The sequence below is a fragment of the Panthera leo genome, chromosome C1, assembly GCF_018350215.1.
Source record: "Panthera leo isolate Ple1 chromosome C1, P.leo_Ple1_pat1.1, whole genome shotgun sequence".
NCBI lineage: Eukaryota > Metazoa > Chordata > Mammalia > Carnivora > Felidae > Panthera > Panthera leo.
Genome location: NC_056686.1, coordinates 169,831,541 through 169,853,729, shown reverse-complemented (window position 1 = coordinate 169,853,729; position 22,189 = coordinate 169,831,541). Strand labels below are relative to the sequence as shown.

At 36.7% G+C, this 22,189-nt stretch overlaps 1 protein-coding gene across 1 annotated transcript; it reads right to left on the bottom strand.

Moving 5' to 3' along the window:
• Window positions 1–2,780: 2,780 nt before the first annotated feature.
• DUSP19 (dual specificity phosphatase 19) lies at window positions 2,781–21,471 on the bottom strand. The gene is made up of 4 exons (XM_042949341.1): window positions 21,095–21,471; window positions 15,378–15,424; window positions 7,412–7,564; window positions 2,781–3,926 (listed from the first exon to the last, which is right to left on the bottom strand). The coding sequence occupies exons 1-4, from the start codon at window positions 21,318–21,320 to the stop codon at window positions 3,714–3,716; spliced, it is 639 nt and encodes a 212-aa protein (XP_042805275.1). The 5' UTR covers window positions 21,321–21,471; the 3' UTR covers window positions 2,781–3,713.
• Between the last annotated feature and the right edge of the window lie 718 nt (window positions 21,472–22,189).

Here is a 22,189-nt window from a genome sequence, read left to right as displayed (position 1 = left end):
ACAGCATAAGAAAGACTGCCTTCTCAAATGCACAAATATACTCAATGTGCACTTTCCCACTTACACCTAGGAATGTCCTTGCTCTCTGTAATGTGTTACTGAAGAAGAGCTCAAGACTTTCTTAATAAAATCTAGATGTCAATGAAATTTTCTAAGTCATGAAAGGCTATTTGAAAGCTATTAGATAAATTCTATCTTATTATAATTAATTTTAAGTACACTTTATTCTGAATAATTCAAAGAATATCTTTAAGCAAATTTATAATGTACAGAGTTCAGCCTTGCCAATATGGAGACAATTAAAAAAGAAAAAGAAAACTATTACGCCTCTGGCCAGAGATAAAATTGTACATGATTTTAGGCTTTCTAACAAAATACTTAAAATTTCTTACAAAACCATAACTCTTCTTTCCTTAAAAATACGTTCTCTAGAATACCAAACTGGAAAACAGATTTGAACAATTACACCTAAAAAATGATCTTTCAGTGTAAAACATTTTCTCACAGGCCCAAGGATACCAAAAATTATGACATGTAACCCAAAACAGAAGGCTAGGATATAAAAAACATACTGTAAAAGACTACTAGATTACCTGAAGAACCATTAGGTCACAATCATGTAAGAGAGAACATCTATACAAAAGTTTTAAAAAGAAAAAAAAATAAATACAGGCAATAGAATTAAGTTAAAAATAAAAATGAAAAGTAGGTACATTTTCATAAAAGGACATAAAAACTTTGTGAACACTGTAACCTCTATAGAAATACAGGCATACCCCAGAGATAGTGGGTTCAGTTCCAGACCACTATAATAAAGCAAATGTTGCAATAGTGAGTCAAATGAATTTTGTGGTTTGCCAGTGCATATAAAGATTATGTTTATACCATACAGCAGTCTATTTAAAGTGTGCAATAGCATTGTCTAAAAAAACAATGTACATACCTTAATTTAAAAATACAGTATTTATTGCTAAAAAATGCTAACCATCATCTGAGCTTTTAGCAAACCGTAATTTTTTTGCTGGTGGAGGGTCTTGCCTTGATGTTGATGGTTGCTGACTGATCAGGGCGGTGGTTGCTGAAGGTTGGGGTGGCTGTGGCAATTTCTTAAAGTAAGACAATAATGAAATTTGCCGCATTGATGGACTCTTCCTTTCACGAACAATTTCTCTGTAGCATGCGATACTGTTTGATAGCATTTTACTCACAGTAGAACTTCTTTCAAAATTAGAGTCAATTCTCTCAAACCCTGCTGCTGCTTTATCAACTAAGTTTATGTAATATTCTAAATCCTTCGTTGTCATTTCAACAATCTTTACATCATCTTCACCAGGAGTAGATTCCATCTCAAGAAACCACTTTCTTGGCTCATCCATAGGAAGTAATTCCTCATCCATTACAGTTTTATCATGAGATTGCAACAATTCAGTCACATCTTCAGGCTCCACTTCTAATTCTAATTCTTTGGCTATTTTTACCACATCTGCAGTTACTTCATCCACTGAAGTCTTAAACCCTTCAAAGTCATCCATGAGGGATGGAATCAACTTCTTCCAAACTCCTGTTAGTGTTGATATTTTGACCTCTTCCCATGAATCACGAATGTTCTTAATGGCATCTAGAATGGTGAATCCTTTCCAGAAGGTTTTCAATTTACTTTGCCCAGATCCATCAAAGGAATCACTATCTATGGCAGCTATAGCCTTACGAAATGTATTTCTTAAATAATAAGACTTGAAAGTTGAAATGACTCCTTGATCCATGGGCTGGAGAATAGATGTTGAGTTAGCAGGCATGAAAACAACATTAATCTCGTTGTACATCTCCATCAGAGCTCTTGGGTGACCAGGTGCATTGTCAATGAGCAATAATATTTTGAAAGGAATCTTTTTTTCTGAACAGTAGTTCTCAACTGTGGGCTTAAAATATTCAGTAAACCATGTTGTAAACAGATGTGCTGTCATGCAGGCTCTGTTGTTCCATTTATAGAGGACAGGCAGGGTAGATTTAGCATAATTCTTAAGGGCCCTAGGATTTTCAGAATGATAAATGAGCATTGGCTTCAACTTAAAGTCACCAGCTGCATTAGCCCCTAACAGGAGAGTCAGCCTGTCCTTTGAAGCTTTGAAGCCAGGCATTGACTTCTCTTCTCTAGCTATGAAAGTCCTAGATGGCATCTTCTTCCAATATAAGGCTGTTTCATCTACATTGAAAATCTGTTGTTTAGTGTAGCCACCTTCGTTAATGATCTTAGATAGATCTTCTGGATAACTTGCTGCGGTTTCTACATTAGTATTTGCTATTTCACCTTGTACTTTTATGTTACAGAGACGGCTTCTTTCCTTAAACCTCATGAACCAACCTCTGCTAGCTTCAAACTTTTCTTCTGCAGCTTCCTCACCTCTCTCGGCCTTCATAGAATTGAAGAGAGTTAAGGCCTTGCTCTGGATTAGGCTCTGGCTCAAGGGAATGTTGTGGGTGGTTTGATCTTCTATCCAGACCACTAAAACTTTCTCCATATCCGCAATAAGGCTGTTTCGCTTTCTTATCATTCGCGTGTTCACTGGAGTACCACTTTTAATTTCTTTCAAGAACTTATCCTTTGCATTTACAACCTGGCTAACAGTTTGGCGCAAGAGGCCTAGTTTCCGACCTATCTCCGCTTTCGACATGCCTTCCTCACTAAGCTTAATCATTTCTAGCTTTTGATTTAAAGTGAGAGACATGCGACTCTTCCTTTCACTTGAGCACTTAGAGGCCATTGTAGGATTATTAATTGGCCTAATTTCAATATTGTTGTGTCTCAGGAAATAGGGAGGCCCAAGAAGGAGAGATGGGGGAAGGGCCAACTGGTAGAACAGTTACGTCACATGCAGTATTTATCAATTAAGTTCACCATATTACAGAGGCATGGTTCATGGCACCCCCCCCCCCAAACAATTACAACAGTAACATCAAAGATCACTGATCACAGATCACCATAACAAATACAATTATAATGAACAAATTTGAAACATTGTGAGATTTACCAAAATGCAATACAGAGATACAAAGTGAGCAAATGCTGCTGGGAAAATGGTGCCCAAAGACTTCTTTGATGCAGGGTTACCACTCTCGATTTCTAAAATACAAATCGTCTGTGAAGCACAATAAAGTGAAGTGCAATAAAACAAAGTATGCCTATATTGTGTCAACCTTCAGATTTTGGTTATCTCTTTTGGGAGGTTTAACATATTAGTTTTTAATCCCAAATTCTTTACATAGAAATTTACCTCCCTCTGAAATAGTAAGTCAAGTAGCACTTCAAGTTTTTCCCTTCATGGAAGTGGTTGCTGGCATAGAAAAATACTAAAAGTCTTCATCAACTGATTTAATCTTTTCATGCTCTAATAAAGATTTCAAATGTAAACCTTTTTCTTCTACAGAAACCAATTATTGGTAACACATTATTTCCTCTTAGCAAATCAAAGAAGCATCCAATCCCACATTATAATACCAAGGAAAACATGACATGATTTAAAAACATATTTGTACACTAGTTCAAGACAATCAATTAACCTCCACTTCCACTTGAAAAACGCAAGACAAAAGGAAGTTTTTACTAGTCTACTCTTCAAAAATGGGGACAGGTGGCTGTGGGGGCCAGTTCAGAAATTACAGTTGTCCATTATCTGCTGGAATGTAACTCATGAACTGTCACCCTTTTCTAATTCCTATATGTTGTCACACTCATTGCTTTCCTTGCCCTCTTGGTATGTACGAAGCTGCTCCATGAAGCCCGCATTTGGACATATGGAAGGCCTTGCATTTTTCACCAAAGAAAAAGCACTGATGAACGAGATTTCTTCAGAATTCATCAGGAAACCTATTACAATTGCAGCAGCCCTGGAAACTCCTGCATTACAATGAACAAGAACCACACCATCCTGCAATAAAAATCAATCAAAAATCTTCATTATTCACCTAGAAAGTTGTTAAATCAGTTGCACATTCTTATACTACTTGAAATTATAAAATAAAAATATTCATTTTATCAATTTGCTTGATTCAACATATTCAATTACCAAAATACAATTCATTGTGAGCAATGAATGGAATAATCAATTAATCAATTTTAGGCACATAGTGGATATTCCATAAATGTTTGCTAAGAAAAAAAATTAATTTTGTTCTGCTAAGAAGAAAGTGTTCTCTTAAAAATTTGAATCACCATTTTGCCTTGGGCAGACAGGAATTGTGTGACAGTGTACCTGTTTTATCAAGTGTTCTGTGTTCTCGTGCTGTTAGGAGTAGCTTTTCAACTAGATTGCAAGCTCCTTGAGGGAAGCACTATGTATCTTTCATATCTTCTCAGAATAAGTAATTAATATTTGTTGGCAGATTAACTGAGCCAAGTGTAGGTCTTTTTTAAGTGAGTCTTCTGATATATAAAAAAATTTCCCAAACTGCTAACAGTAGTTATGTCTAAATGATTTAAGTAGGGCGAATTTCTACTTATCTGTATTTTCCAATTTTTCTACAGTGACATACCTTATTTACATCATGTCTTTGAAATCCCATCTTATAAAATGAGTAATAAAGTAAACATGGAATATCAAATAACACATTTTCATATTAACAAACAAAACCTTTTACACCTTAAAAAAAGGGGGGAAGACAAGTAAATTTTCATAAAAGAACTCCTGAGGCTATAGAAGTTACCCTGCTACTTTCCTCTCATGTGTATTTCTGTTACTTAAGGCATATACCTAACAACTGATGTTGGGGTCAGAGATAGAGGAAGACAGAGAAACCAAACAACAGGGTTTTACAACCACAGAATGAGGAAGGACATGGGGAAATAGAAGAGATTCCATTTGGCAGCTGTGTGTAAAAAGATAAAACAAGAAACTATGGCCTAGAAAGGTAGTTTTGAAATACACAATTCATTGAGTAATCACATTTAATAAAACCTGCATATACAACAGACGAGGTTATGAAAAGATCTCTTCCAGAAAAAAAAAAAATGAAGAAAATTCAAGAATGCTGGGGCGCCTGGGTGGCTCAGTCGGTTAAGCGGCCGACTTCAGCTCAGGTCATGATCTCACGGTCCGTGAGTTCGAGCCCCGCGTCGGGCTCTGTGCTGACAGCTCAGAGCCTGGAGCCTGTTTCAGATTCTGTGTCTCCCTCTCTCTGACCCTCCCCCATTCATGCTCTGTCTCTCTCTGTCTCAAAAATAAATAAACGTTAAAAAAAAAAATTAAAAAAAAAAAAAGAATGCTAATGCTGAAACTAAAAAGTATTAATCTAAACAGTAAAGAATTTTCAGGGTAAGGAAATACTGGCTGAGGTTACAACTGTGGTGTAAGATGTAACGCTTGAGAGATTGGAACAAATTGTGGAATTCTAATACATCTTGTAGTAGAAACATTTTAGGTACCTCCTCAGATTCTCTTAGTGTTATTATCTCATGGGCCCCAAGCTTGCTCCATCTCAGCCTCCACTTCTGTGGAACCACCCCCTTAGGCCTAATGAGTTTTGCTTGCCTAAGAAGGCCTGGCTCTTCCCTATTATGGTCTCTGCATAGACAAGTACACCCCAAGTTCTGGATTCTCTTGCTGCTTCTGAACTTGGATGAAAAGTTACACCACAGGCCACTGAATTTGGCTTCAAGGCAGCTGCTGGAGGAGTGCTGTAACCTGGAACTGTGGGATTAGTTACCATCCCATGGGTAAACTTTTCCCCAGGGGAAAACAGGAGCTGACAGAGAGCCAGGCAGATAAATTCTCTCTTCTTTCCCTCCCAAAGTCTATACTGAGGTACAGTTCCTTTGTACTCCCTGCCTGGAGATGCCTTAAGTGGTAAAGCAGGTATATGTGCTGAGCACGCAGCTATTTCACCGTCAGCTCAACTGTGCGGCTGTGCTCAGTAGGGTGAACACACCATCTTGTGCTGCTTCCCATCAGTCCCTGAATCGATTCCCATTCTTCCCACTTTCACCACCCATCGATTCTCTCAAATGAACCATCAGCTACTAATCTTTGTCTCAGGTTCTGTTTTTTTAGGAAACCCAAGCAAAGGACCCTTTTAATTAACTATTACCCTTTTCACATTTTACTTGCAACATGTACGTATCTTTTAATGATGAGTATCAATATGGATTATGCCTAAATTTTTCTTTTACCATTTAAGGCCTATCTCACATCGCCTTAGAGAAGCAGCTAATACAGAAACATTATCATTTTTATTTCTGACACTATCAACTGGCACACTGGAATGTTATCATCTAGACCCTATAAAATCTTTCATAAGAGAAAACACTGGCCAATATTAGGGCTTGAATTAGAAAACCTCTTTGTTTTCTTTAGTCTAAATATCTGCTATTAAACAAAGCTGAAAGGGAGAGGTGAACAGTTCTACATTTTTCAGATAATCTAAAGGAAAGTACCTAGAATAGTACTGGGCACGTAAGGCATTCATTAAATATTACTAAATAAAAGGAAGGGAGAGAGACGGAGAAATGAGAGGAGAAAGGTAGAAGGGAAATCATTAGCCAGAATTCAATTAAGCTGGATTCTAATGTTCATGTCATTAAGTGTTAGGTCCTCTAGGAGAATAAACTTTTCTAAGTGCTTCTACATTCCCATCTATTTACCTCACATAAATTTTGTAAGAATTGTATACTAACTAAAAATGGTGTCATTTCAAGGTATAATTACTGGTAACAGCTAACTTAGAAGCCCAGTTTGACCTGGATCTATTACCAATGTTGAAGTATTATATTATCTGTTGGTCTTTTAAAGTCAGAGAACCAACGGACAGCTTCTGATCAGCATTTTCACACAATCTCAGTAAAGCAATACATTTAGTCCTGGAGTACCCTATAATTTTCTATTGTTAAAAATGCATAGATTCACTATCCCTATCACAGCCATAAAAATGAATGCATATTAATCTTCATAAATACACTAAAAGGACAATACTAGTATCTATCCCATACGGCAGGTGGTTATAAACCATCAAAGGAAATCTAAGTAAACATAAACACAGGAAAATTCAGTAAATGGAGAATTTTATCTCCTAACATTTCTCAGGAAGCCCTAGGAAGATGATATAATAAGGTTAAAAGTGAGTAACTCATTGAGTGACTCCTGGCTGGCTCAGTCAGTAGAGCATGTGACTTTTGATCTCAGGATCATGAGTTCAAGCCCCATGTTGGGCATTGAGATTACTTAAAAAATAAAAAATAAGTTATCTCATTGAGAAAAAAAATATCAGAGAACTAAACAGCTGTAAGAGTTAAAAGATTGTTGGAGGGGAAATTTCATAATGGTTCTCTATGTATTAATCAGAAAAAGAATAAAGCTTAGATAATGGACCTGTATTTTAAAATTGCTGTCTTTGAAGAACTGTAGATCAAAATAAAACTTACCTTCATTTTTGCTTGTTCAATAAATTCAAAACATTCTGGAAAATAAGACAGGATATTGGTTTCAGGCAGATCCAATATAGAAATACTCTTATATATAAAGTCACTGAGGAAAGTATTTTCAACTCCATATGCAACATTGAGAATATGTGTCACCTTAAAGGGGAAAAAAAAAAGATGATTTTTAAAAATTCTCTAATGAATTAAAATTAGGTTAATTAAAAAGAGAATGAGATGTTGAGATTTGTAATAAGAATAAACAAACAACTTAAGCATGACTCACTTGAATAATACTTCCTATAGGAAGCTTCCTCTGACTGCCTCATCCCTCACCAGAAGGGCTAATTCTGTACACTCTCACAGCACCCTCTACTTGCCCTAATTATAGCTCTTACCACTTTGACATTATTTGTCTCCCTCATGGTACTAGAAACTCCATGAGGGGAGGAACCATGTTTGGCTTCTTCAGTATTATGAGTAAGCACTGTGTGTGAGCAATGACCTTAGCACAAAAAGTACTTAAAATATTTGTTGGATAAATCAATGAATATGCATATAAAAAACTTGATTAAGGGAAGTACATCAATAACACAGACTTCTTTTTCAATAATTATTTTCCGATTTTCCTTCATATTCTTTAGTAGTATGACGGTTCTCAAGTGTGGCTGCACATTAGAATCACCCAGTTAACTTTTAAAATGTCAGTGCCACAGGGCCTCAAACCTAGAGACTCCAATGAATTAGTCTGGTTGAAAGGATGGTCATTTCTTTCAAATGGTCCACAAAAGCAACCTTCTACCCATCTATGCATTTGAGCTCCTTTCCTACAGTCTACCAAGCATATGGAAGGGGCCATGTGGAAGGTTAATTAAAAGAATCCAAAAGTTAAATGGATCAAGAAAATAGGGCACTGTTTCTTGTCATGACATGCCTCACCATATTCTCTTTCTTAGCATGGGTGTTTGGTTTTACCTGATCTCGATATTTTCATGTATTTCACACGTATTTTATTTTTAATTTTTAAACTTTTTAAAGGTTTATTTATTTAGGGGTGCCTGGTTGGCTCAGTCGGTTGGGCGGCCGACTTCGGCTCAGGTCATGATCTTGCGGTCCGTGAGTTCGAGCCCCGCGTGGGGCTCTGTGCTGACAGCTCAGAGCCTGGAGCCTGTTTCGGATTCTGTGTCTCCCTCTCTCTGACCCTCCCCTGTTCATGCTCTGTCTCTCCCTGTCTCAAAAATAAAACGTTTAGGGGCGCCTGGGTGGCGCAGTCGGTTAAGCGTCCGACTTCAGCCAGGTCACGATCTCGCGGTCTGTGAGTTCGAGCCCCGCGTCAGGCTCTGGGCTGATGGCTCGGAGCCTGGAGCCTGTTTCCGATTCTGTGTCTGCCTCTCTCTCTGCCCCTCCCCCGTTCATGCTCTGTCTCTGTCCCAAAAATAAATAAAAAAACGTTGAAAAAAAAAATAAAAATAAAAAAAAATAAAACGTTTAAAAAAAAATTTTAAAGTTTATTTATTTTAATAAGCTCTACACCCAAAGTGGGGCTCAAACTCACAATACTGAGATCAAGAGCCGCACGTTCCACCAACTGAGCCAGCCAGGTGCCCCTTACACACTTTAGAGTATCTTCCAGCTCTGCCTCTCTTGCCTCCACTACCCTCATAGACATGGCTCTGGCAGCGCCCCACTTCTCCACCTAGTACAGCTAACTAGATTGAGGCAGACACCAGACTTAAACAACACTGATCAAATTATTTTCAGAAATTTAAAATAGGTACATAAGACAGCTGAATGGTCCGCAAACTTGAGAGGTCTAAGATAGCTGCTTTCTATTATGTGCCCAAAGAAGCTGAAGAATTTCTGCTCCTAAATAAGAACAGAGTAGATACCTGTGCAGAAAGGGGCCATGATGCCAGCAGCAGAGAGGGACCATCTTGGAGAGCCTTCTATTCTCTAGCACAGCCAGTCTCTGCCCTCAGATTCCAGAGATTCCCCCTAAATTACTATACACACATTCTCTTTTCTTGCTGGGGTTTCTGTGCCTCCCAACCCAAAGAGCATTGATTAAAACATTCCGGGAGCTAGGCCCCATGAAGACAGAGCCACAGGCCATTCATTTACTGACCTAACTGCCTTGTAGAAGACAGACAACAGAAAAAACCTCAAATGTCTACTCAAGAGACATTCTTATATAGAGATGAGATGGGAGAAACTAGAAAGGTAAGAACATTTTTAGAAGATAAAGTCTGAAATGTCCTTCTGCTTTCCCCAGTGAAGTCTTGTCTATGTCAACTCACTCATTGCCAGTGTACTTCTGACCAGGATTATATGATTCTGCCCTGGATAATATATACAATATATATAAATACAATATATATATTGTATCTATACATACAATGTGCATATATATATACACACAATTTATATATATAAATTTATATATAAAATTTATATATATAAATTGTGTGTATATATATATATATATATATATATACACACACACACACACACAATATAAGATATATATAACTTATTACCTATTACCTATGTATCTTCACAGGATTATGGAGAAAACCAAATGAGAATCTTAGGAAAACCTCTTGAAAGGTAAAAGTGCTTTACAAATATTATGGATTACCAATGCCTGGGTAGTTTAGCTGTTGGGAAGTGCAATTTATATGTGTATTGACTGGGCCTGATAGAAAAGAATTGTACTGAATCACAGGTGGTGGTGGTGATGGGGACCCAGCCTAAAACCCTTTGTAGTAATTAAGCATACTTCCAAAATGTAGGTATGGAGGTCCTAACAATGGTTGCCCTTGGGATGCCCTTTGTAATAGGGATAATAAGAAAAACCACTTTATTGCAAACCTAATGTATGCTAGGCCTATAAGTTATCTCACCTAATCCTCACATATAGGCATTATTATTTCTAATTTTAGTAAACTTACATATTGTGAACTGGTTCAAAAATCAGAACATTATAAAAAAGAAACAAAGTTTTGCTCTCACCCTGTCCCTATCTACTCCGTTTTCTCCTACCTTAATGGTAACCACCTTTGTTGGAGTCTTGTATATTCTTTTAGAGCATCTTCAGGCAAATTTGTTTATTCCCTTTCTTACACAAAGACAACACCTTGGGTTCTCCTCTCATTTAAATATGTGCTCAACTGCTGGTGGGAATGCAAACTGGTGCAGCCACTCTGGAAAACAGTATGGAGGTTCCTCAAAAAATTAAATATATAACTATCCTACGACCCAGGAATTGCACTACTAGTTATTTACCCAAGGGATACAGGTGTGCTATTTTGAAGGGGTACACGCACCCCAATGTTTATAGCAGCGCTACCTACAATAGCCAAAGTATGGAAAAAGGTCAAATGTCCATCTACTGATGAATGGATAAAGAAGATGTGGTATGTGTATGTACATACACACACAATGGAGTATTACTCAGCAATCAAAAAGAATGAAATCTTGCCATTTGCAACTACATGGATCGAACTAAAGGGTATTATGCTAAGCAAAATTAGTCAGAGAAAGAAAAATATCATGACTTCACTCATACGTGGAATTTAAGATACAAAACAGATGAACATAAGGGAAGGGAAGCAAAAATAATATGAAAACAGAAAGGGGGGCAAAACATAAACTCTTAAATATAGAGAATAAACTGGGGGTTGTTGGAGGGGTTGTAGGTGAGGAAATGGGCTTAATGGGTAAGGGGCATTAAGGAAGACACTTGTTGGGATGAGCACTGGGTGTTATACATAGGGAATGAATCACTGGAATCCACTCCTGAAATCATTATTGCACTATATGCTATCTATGCTATCTATAGATAGATATAGATATAGATATAGACATAGACATAGACATAGACATAGACATAGACATAGACATAGACATAGATATGTAAGTAAGGGTTGCCTGGGTGGCTCAGTCGGTTAAGCATCCGACTTCAGCTCAGGTCATGATCTCACGGTTAGTGAGTTCAAGCCCTGCGTCAGGCTCTGTGCTGACAGCTCAGAGCCTGGAGCCTGTTTCAGATTCTGTGTCTCCTTCTCTCTCTGTTCCTCCCCCACTCACACTCAGTCTCACTGTCTCTCAAAAATAAAGAATAAAAAAAATTAAAAATAAATAAATAAAAAATAAATGTCCTGGAATTTTTTTTAGATTAGTATTTACAGACTCTTTTTTTTGGTGTTCTTTTTTATAGCTATATAGTTCTGTAGTGTGAGTGTACTATTATTTAACCAATTCCCTATCTATGAACATGTGAGTTTTTGTCAATGATTTGCTGTTAATAAACAATGCATCAATAAGTAACTTGGAACGTTTCATGTTTCAGTTTTCTATCTTCCATAGTACTTTGTTGGACACATACCAAGCACTTGGGTACCTTATTAACAAAGCAACTATTATTACTATATCTAAACATTAAAATGAAATTCCTAATGAAATTTCTGAAATGATCTTCAAAAGAATTTCTATTAATTATAGCACTTAAGTCTTAGAATAATATGCCTTTGAAATGTGCCACACATTTAAATCAATAATCATGTTTTGTAGAGTCACTAAATTTTTCAATAAACCCTCTATTCACCTGGTCAGTTTACCTTAGGAGGATCTTTTAAACACCTGCTTGCTTCACATCACCAGATGAAAGTGAATTTGAACTAGTGTATCATAAAAGGGGATAGATAATGAAACATTTGCCAATGAATAAATTTTATCATTTTTTCTAGTTTCCATTTTTTCTCTTGAGAAGTATTAATTTGCTAGTGTAAACAAGACTCTGAAACTTGTCCTACTTATGTTAAAATATTGATCTAAGATGGATGCTATTAGGAAACACAGTACTTCTCATATCCTTATGCAATTCCAGGCTATTATCTCTTCTTGTCAGCCAGTTATTATTATAACTATTACTGCAACTGCCTTGTAACTACTCTTCCCGTCTTTAGTTTATGCAACACTCCGATTCTATTTTCCACATGGCCTCTACCAAGCAACCTTTCTAAACTGCAAATTTGATCCTGTTACTTCCCTGGGTAAAGACTTTCACATACTTTTGGATAAAGTCCAACAGTTTACCCAGGCTTACATGGATTTTTGTGATCTGATTCATGCTTACATCCCTGGCCTTGTTTCTTGGTATCCTTCTTTGTCACTCTCTATTCCAGGGTTACTGAACTTTTTTTCCGTCTCTGAAAGCATCAGCCTTTCTCTTCTGGAGCTGCACACAAACCACTTCTCTTACCTGAACACTTTTCTGTCTGCTCCCTCCCCACCCCATTCAGAGCAAACTTCAATATCACTTCTTTCATCACTTCCCTGACCTTACAATCCCCTACCCAACCCAACTCAATCCAGACATGGAGGGCATCATCTCACATGCTCTCCAGTAGCACCTGCATTTCCCCATCAAAGCACATTATACCCTGGACTGAAGGTGCTTATTTGTTGTTCTCTCCTCTACCCTCTGCTCCAGAAGCTTCATGTTAATAAACCACAGCAATTCCATGATGCCAAAACACTGCTGGACAAAATAGAGGGCTAAAATAAGTAATAAATCACATCAGTTGTGTGGGAAGGGTGGGGGAAGATGGCATTGGGGAAGAAGTGGTATTTGAGTTGGGACTCAGGCATGGGTATGTCTTGGATGAGAAGAGAGGAAAGTCTATCCCACACAAAGGAAGTACATAAGCAGAGGCAAGAAAACATGCCTCAAAGTCAGGTTCGTGAGGGTCCGTGAAGGGAGACTGAGAGAATATAAAATTGGAAAGATGAATTATAAATCCATATATTTTAATTAGGTATAATAATTTTTGCAACTTTATTAAAATGACAGCCAGAATGTTACCAATTAAATTCTGAAATGGACTACTAGTTTCCTAAATAAATGTAACAATTATGCAATCCCTATCAAAATAACACCAGCATTCTTCACAGAGCTAGAACAAACAATCCTAAAATTTGAATGGAACCAGAAAAGACCCCGAATAGCCAAAGCAATCTTGAAAAATAAAACCACAGCAGGAGGCATCACAATCCTGGACTTCAAGCTGTATTACAAAGCTGTAATCAAGACAGTATGGTACTGGCACAAGAACAGACACTCAGATCAATGGAACAGAATAGAGAACCCAGAAATGCATCCACAAATATATGGTCAACTTATCTTTGACAAAGCAGGAAAGAATATCCAATGGAATAAAGACAGTCTCTTCAGCAAGTGGTGCTGGGAAAACTGGACAGCAACATGCAGAAGAACGAACCTGGACCACTTTCTTACACCATACACAAAAAAAAACCTCAAAATGGATGAAAGACCTAAACATAAGACAAGAAGCCATCAAAATCCTAGAGAAGAGGTGTGCCTGGGTGGCTCAGCCAGTTAAGTGTCTGACTTCGGCTCAGGTCATGATCTCACATGTGATCATGTGGGCTTGAGTTCGAGCCCCGTTGTTGGGCTCTGTGCTGACAGTTCCAAGCCTAAAGCCTGCTTCAGATCCTGTGTCTCCCTCTCTCTCTGCCCCTCCCCTGCTTGCACTGTCTGTCTCTGTCTATCTCTCTCAAAAGTAAATAAAAAACATTAATTTTAATAAAAATTTTTAAAAATCCTAGAGGAGAAAGCAGGCAAAAACCTCTTTGACCTCAGCTGCAGCAACTTCTTACTCAACACGTCTCTGGAGGCAAGGGAAACAAAAGCAAAAATGAACTATACTGGGACCCCATCAAAATAAAAAGCTTCTGCACAGTGAAAGAAACAATCAGCAAAACTAAAAGGCAACTGATGGAATGCGAGAAGATATTTGCAAATGACATTATCAGATAAAGGGTTAGTATCCAAAATCTATAAAAAACTTATCCAACTCAACACCCAGAAAACAAATAATCCATTGAAGAAATGGGAAAAAGACATGAATAGACACTTCTCCAAAGAAGACATCCAGATGGCCAACTGACACATGAAAAAATGCTCAACATCACTCATCATCAGGGAAATGCAAATCAAAACCACAATGAGCTACCGCCTCACACCTGTCAGAACGGCTAACCCTAACAACTCAGGCAACAACAGATGTTGGCGAGGATGTGGAGAAAGAGGATCTCCTTTGCACTGCTGGTGGGAATGCAAACTGGTGCAGCCACTCTGGAAAACAGTATGGAGGTTCCTCAAAAAATTAAAAATAGAACAACCCTACGACCCAGCAATTGCACTAGTAGGTGTGTATCCAAGGGATACAGGTATGCTGTTTCAAAGGGGCACATGAACTCCAACGTTTACAGCAGCACTATTGACCACAGCCAAAGTATGGAAGGAGCCCAAATGTCCATCTACGGATGAAAGGATAAAGAAGATGTGGTATATATATATATATATATATATATATATATATATATATATACATACACACACGCATATATATATATATGCGTGTGTATATATATATATATATGCGTGTGTATATATATATATATATATAATGGAATATTACTCAGCTATCAAAAAGAATGAAATCTTGCCATTTGCAACTATGTGGATGGAACTGGAGGGTATTATGCTAAGCTAAATTAGTCAGAGAAAGATAAATATCATATGACTTCATTCATGTGAGAAATCTAAGATACAAAACAGATGAACATAAGGGAAGGGAAGCAAAAATAATACAAAAACAGGGAGGGGACAAAACAGAAGAGACTCATAAATATGGAGAACAACAGAGGGTTACTGGAGGAGTAGTGGGAGGGGGCATGGGCTAAATGGGTAAAGGTATTAAGGAATCTACTCCTGAAATCATTGTTGCACTATATGCTAACTTGGGATGTAAATTTAGAAAATAATAGTAATTATTTTTTAAAAATTTAATATATTCAAAAAAATTAAAATTAAAATAAAAAAAACAAATGTAACAATTAAAATATTTTCTATACATGGCTTGCAGACCTGAAGCATTTTTTTTACCTTGTGCTTTTTCAGAGTATCCAGATCGTGAGCAGCATCTTGTGACCCTATAAGAAATAAATCATATCACCTTCAACATGAAAATAATCATCTGGACTTTTAATATAATTTTTGCAGGAATTCTATTAGTTATTCATTTATTTTAAAAAATACAACTCGGAGAGTACCTGGATGGCTCAGTCAGGTGAATGTCTGACTCTTGATTTCGGCTCAGATCATGATCCCAGGGTCATGGGATTGAACCCTGTGTCAGGTTCCGTGCTCAGCGTGGAGCCTGCTTAAGATTCTCATTCTATCTCTCAATAAATAAGCAAATAAATAATTTTTAAAAATAAAAATAAAAGTGGGGCACCGGGGTGGCTCAGTTGGTTGAGCCCGACTTCAGCTCAGGTCATGGTGCCGTGGTTTTTTAGTTCAAGTACCACATCAGCCTTGCTGCTGTCAGCACAGAGCCTGCTTTGGATCCTCTGTCTCCCTCTCTCTGCCCCTTCCCCACTTGCGTGCTCTCTCTCTCTCAAAAATAAACAAACATTATTTAAAAAAAAAGATTCTCTCTCCTCCTCTGTCCCTCTCCTCGGCTCATGCTCATGCATTCTTTCTAAGATAAAAAATATATAAATAAAATAAAAAATAAAAAATGCAACTTGGGAGGACCTAATTCCAACTTTCTAAAAGACAATTTGGAACTACTCATTACAAAATATTCATCTTGTATATATCTCATACTCTGAAATCTCACTTCGAACAATTTCTTGCAAGCCCTGGATGTTGCAAAGGTTAGCCATCAGGATGTTCATTGTAGTATTGTTTATAATACAAAAAAAACCTCCAAACCCTCAAAATGAGTAAAAAACAACAAAAAGCCTAATAATAGGGGTTGGGTTAAATAAAATATGATACTATTATGTAGTTAAATACATACACCCATTAAAATGAAAATGCTCAGGCACCTGGCTGGCTCATTGGTAAAGCATGTGACTCTTGTAGTCATGAGTTTGAGCCCCACGCTGAGAGCAGAGTTTACTTAAAACAAACAAACAAACAAGAATGTAGAAGAATATTTATGCCATGGAAATATATTCTCAACATATTAGGTGATAATACTATTATATTACAAAACACCATCATCCATTTCTGTGAAAACAAAAAATATGTATATGCCTAAAAATGAACAGGAAGGATATAGAACAAAATGTTGATAGTGGGATCACAGGTGATTTTCTTCTTTACACTCATTTGTATTTTTACTCTACATATCTATTTCTTTAAAAAAGATTTTTTAATATTTATTTATTTTGAGAGTCAGAGAGAGCAGGGGAGGGGCAGAGAGATCAGTGCTGTCAGAGCAGAGCCCAACATGGAGCTCAAACCCAAGAACCATGAGATCATGACCTGAGCCAAAATCAAGAGTCAGATGCTTAACCAACTAAGCCACTGAGGCACCCCAATATCTACTACTTTTGTAACTTAAAAAAAGATGTTAAAAAAACACTCACAAAATGACTCTGGTTTAGGAATATCTAATAGCTTAGAGCAAACACTGCTGGGTTTATAGATTCCACCCACATTCCCTGCACCAATAGGGCTATCCCCTTTTACAGCTTCTTCCTGTTAAAGTTGGCTCCCCATATCTACCAAACTTGGAAAATGACTCTAGCTAATAACCAAGTTTAAACATGAGATTATTAGTTAAAATAAAGTGAGTTACACAATTGAAAAATATAGGGCATTTCTTTTTTAAAGATTTAAAGTATTTTACTTTTCTAGATTAGGATCCATTTCCATAAACAATGTTTTTCTTACCTTACCTATCTGGGGAATCTGCCAGCTTCTGTTATGTGATTTTAGGTAGCTGAAAAGCCAGCAAATCCACTGGTTGGCCAGTATTCCCCTGGTAATTGGTAATCGGAAACTCGCGGGCTCCTTACTGAGCCTACATTTAACTTTATACTTAAAAGTTAGCCTATCAAAATATTAATATCTGTTAAAGCTGGATGGTGGATATGCAGCTGTTATATTATTGTCTGTAATTTTCTACACATTTGAAATACTTAAATTAAAAAAATAATTTCTCAATTTTCTGCAGGAAGTCCTAACCACCTCCAGGGGAAAAATGGCTTCAAATAAATTAAATACATATCATCTTTTAAATAATAATTAATTCCACTCTGCCTATTTCTTACAATAACAAAAAAAAAAAACCAAACATGAATAAATGAAATTCTTTCTTCGAACCCTAAACCATCATTATTACACTTATCAAAGCTGGATACCTAGATCATTTCCATTGAACATACACCAAACAGAACAGGTTGATTATATATTTCAGAATTAGCTATCCCATTTTGAAAGTCCCTTCCAGAATATGAACCATATTGAAACAAATTTAGTATTCTTGAAGCCAAAAAAAAAAAAAAAAAAATACAACTTCTGTGCTCTGCCTTTTCAAATAAGAAAATTATATTAGTGTTAATAGTGTGGGGAAACAATTTTAGTTAGCATAAATGGATTTCAGGTAATTGGCTTGTGTGTTTCATCTAATACTTAGTATTACAGTTCAAGTTAATTCTCTCTAAATTCTAGATATAAACATCAGCTTTCCTCCAATTTAAAGTTGTTGATTTGTGTTACAGTCCTGTGGTAAGCTCTTATTGGAAAAACACATGGTTAAAAGAAATAAACACTGTGAATCATATATTATGATAATGTGTTACTTAAACCTTTGTTTTAAAAAAGTAGAATGTTATCCTTTTATGCATATCTTAATTTTTAAAAACAAATACAAATTTTAAGAATTTTATTATTATAAAAGTGGCTACATGAATCATAATTATGTTAAAACTCACAGAAGTAAAAAAAAAAAAAAAAAAAAAAAAAAACCACAGCACTGAATACCAAGTCAACTTTACTACAGGATAGTTTTGAAAATAATTAAAAAGTTGAATAAGAAACAACAAAGAGAGCCAATAACAACAATTTACAGTTATTTTACCTTGATATTTACAAGCCACTAATATTCATTATTTGCCCAAGGATTATTATGGGAATATAAAGATGAGGTAACTAATTTAGAAAGGATATATATTACATGCTATTGGAGTTGGGACTTCTAACAAGTTCAGTGTTTTGCAATCATAACATATGTATCATAAAAAATAGCTACTTAAGATCTCCAGAATCCTGTTTCTGTTTAAAAGATTCTTTTAGTGAAAATACTAACTATTGTATAAATTCTGATGTAGTATGTCTTAATTTATAAATCACTATTTTCATCATCACAAAAACCAACCAAAAGAAAAAGCATTATTATTGAAAAAGGAAATAAATGATATTCAAAAGAGAAATGTTTTATTTGAGAAAATTTGTAGGAGTGAACATTCATAAATGAATAGAAACAAGAGCATAAATTACTATGTGGATGAAATAACAATATTTATGGAAGAACTGTACAAAATAAAGAGCTATGCAAGTTTAATGTATTATCCACCTCCGAAGAATATTGGGCTTCCTAAATATCAGAAATTTCCATAACCTTATAAAGGACCCTAAGATATTCACCTAGAATTAAAGAGAAGGGTAGGGACTTCTTAACAGAATGTATACAACAAATAATATGTGTAACTTTTAACTACCCAAGAGAAATGGAATTTTCTACTTTTAAAAATTAAGCTGGTTTTAAGAAAAGTCCTAGTGATTTTGTTGTAAAAATATAACTTGCAAATCCTAGGACATAAATGCTCAATAAGATCTTTTTTGTCAACCTGTTAGATCAAGGGCCTATATAAGATTTTTGGAATGCGGAAGCTGGTTTGAATTAATGAGCTAACTGAAAAAGATTATAGTTCCCCAACAACAAAAAAAGTTAATTTCATATAGTGCTGTATGGGAGTTGTGATGCTTGAAGAGATAAAGAAAGCTCTTTGAAGCAACATAGAACCAAACCCCATGTCCAGAGAGAAACCTAGTCTGGTCAGACACAACCACTGCATCATTCATGTGGAAGAAGTTAAGATGTAATCATCTGTGGGTCCCTCAGGAATAAGGCACTTGTTACTAGGCCGAAAAAGGTCCATCTACCTCTCACAGGAAAGGTGGTTGTACCTGACAAAAATATCCCATTTCCTGGCCCAAAGAGGAGACCATATTAAGGACTAGTTTCAGAAGTCTCTCCCAGAACTCTCCCAGGATTGTGGGAAGGGTTCCAACGCCAATCTGAGAACACTACCTTGATCAGCTCACTCTGGATAAGTCTAGATAAAAAAATCACAAAGTTTGTGAGAGTGAAATATTTTAAAATTCTACCATAGGTATTTTAAACCATTGGTACTACGATGGAAGGCAAATAACTGAAAAATGTACCTGAGCATATTTTCTTTCCTAGATATGGTGTGCAAGTCCTGAGTGAACCTTTCAGACTTGCTAAATGATCCCTTAATTTTTCACTGGGCTTCAGAAACTGGTTGGAGATACTTATTTGAAGTTAAAGATAGCTCATGCAGCAACTCATGTAATCATAACACAATAACAAATCCTATGTATACTGCCATTAGTTTGTTTCAAAAACTTCACAACCTCAGGACAGCCCTATGAGAGAAACAGATACCTTTACTTCAGTTTTACAGATGGTTTCTTGGAAGACCAGAGAGAATAAATGACTTGGGCTAGTTCATCTATTAAGAGGTAGAGCAGGACTGAAAACCTGGACTCTCCGGGGCAATCTATATGATGATGTAGAGCAGGAGTGGCTCAGACTTGAGCCTGATGCCCAGCTCTGTTATTTACTAGGTATGTTACCTTGTGGAAGTTACTTAACCATTGTTAAATCCAGTTCCCACCTGTAAAATGGAGCTGATAATCCCTAATTCAGAGAGTTTTTAAAAGGAGATGCTGTGTGCACTTCACAGTAGTACCTAGCTATTTCTGACTCCCAGTACAGTGCTCCTTCTACTCAAGAATGGCTTGGCTGCATAAATACTGGGAAATGGTTAATCTTTTCAAGTCTTAATTTCTGCATTCCTAAATGAACACCTACTTGAACACACTGCTGATTTTTTTTTTTTTAAAGAATACCGTAACATATCCTTCCAAGCTAGCAAATTTGTGTTTTCATAACTGTGCTTCATTTGCTATTTGTGGACCATGCTTTGTATAGGGAAACAATATTCTCCATCATACAAGAAAGCATAAAGCTATCAGGCTCATAGCTATAAATAAAAACACAATTTCCCCATAACACTCCAAAAACAGGCACATAGATTAATATGGCTACAGGAGCCATGCACTCCATATGACAATCACTTGGCTATTTCAAGTATTAACTTGTCTATAACCTTAACAACGTTGCCACTTGTAGTTTTACCTAATTAAAACATTCTGTTTAATATGATGATTTTTAAGGCTATGTTCATTTATAATCCAAGAAAATACAACATTAACATGCTGCCCTCCAGAGAAGTAAAAAAACAGGATGAAAGCTTTTCTAAAATCCAGATACCAGGTGCCATGTGCTACCAGAATCTATGCTTCTTGTGGATGGATTGTGGTGCAGAAACATCACTGGCCAGCTAATGGATGTTCCAGATCTAAAAAAGGAAACATTTCAACTTTTCAGCAGGATAGCGGATAGAACAGAATATTACACATGGCGGGGTGGGGGGAATGAGAAAGTAATACGGCTAAAAAGAATCAACGAGATAGTGGCAAATCGATATACTCACCAAGGAGCAACCAAGGCTTAATAACACCAACATGCAGGTCCAAGCTAAGGTCCTGCACATAACCACAACTACCCCCACTGCTCGGCTCTACTTCTTCCACAACATGAATTCTGGCATCTTTCCATGTTTCTATAATTTTCTTTCCAGTTAGCGTTGTCACCCTGGTACATTGCTTCCTGAGATTATTCCGGGAGAACGCTTTAATTTCCTGGTTAAGGGAGTGCATTACATGAGCAGTGGCTAGAAACAATACAAGCAAATCTAGCCAACGGTGGAAAAGGCCAAACTGCTCGTCCCTTAGCGCTCAGAGAAAAAATAGAGCCGCAGGTGTGCAACCCTGTTCAGGTAACAGCAGCCACACACTGCAGACAAAGACCTCCAGGTCCGTTTTCCCCAGCACCAGCAAGTAAGGTGAAGTTTGATTGGCCTTTGAGAAACGGGCCCCGATTGGATGCTGTTTCTTCTTCCGGTCAGCCGAAAATTAGCATTACTTCTACCGTCTCAAGGAATTCGCTAAGAGATTTCTTACTGTTGCTTTTTAAATCTAGCTTTATTTTTCACGTAAAACGGTAAAATAGAAGACTTAGTTGGAGAGACGTCTGATATTTCCTCGCTATTTGAAAGCAGGGATTTTCCTGCTGTGTTTGGTTGGTGTCACTTGTGATAGTGACCATGAACAAAAAGGGCTGATGTAGGTATTGCTCCTGCTTTAGCGAAGGGGCGAAATCATAGTGCAAACAGTTCTACTTCGCATAGCTTCTCTTGTCTGCCTGGATGTCTGTCAGAAGTAACTTTTCACTTATGTCTTGCACATTTTATGCTATCACTGCTAAGAAAAACGTTTGCTGCATAAGAACTGTTGTATTGAGAGGAGCTTAAGATATGTTTTCCAATTTTCCCCCTGTTTTCACCATCAGTAGAACCTTTATGCAGTGGATATGCATTCTTTGTAAATAAAGCATGTCCTCAAGTCTTCCATTCATAGTTTCCAAAAAAAACCGGGCATGCAAACATAAATTTACAAAACAGATCAATTATGAAATGGTGATTCTGCTTTCAAAAGGATGGTTTGTTTTGCAAAAGAAATCCCAAGAA

Coding starts and splice junctions, on each gene's coding strand:
- DUSP19 (XM_042949341.1), bottom strand. CDS start 21,320: ATGCACTCCCTTAACCAGGAAATTAAAGCGTTCTCCCGGAATAATCTC. Junction 15,425..21,094: donor TAAGCCTTGGTTGCTCCTTG/GTGAGTATATCG, acceptor TATTTCTTATAG/GGTCACAAGATGCTGCTCAC. Junction 7,565..15,377: donor ATACTCTGAAAAAGCACAAG/GTAAAAAAAATG, acceptor TTCCCCTTTAAG/GTGACACATATTCTCAATGT.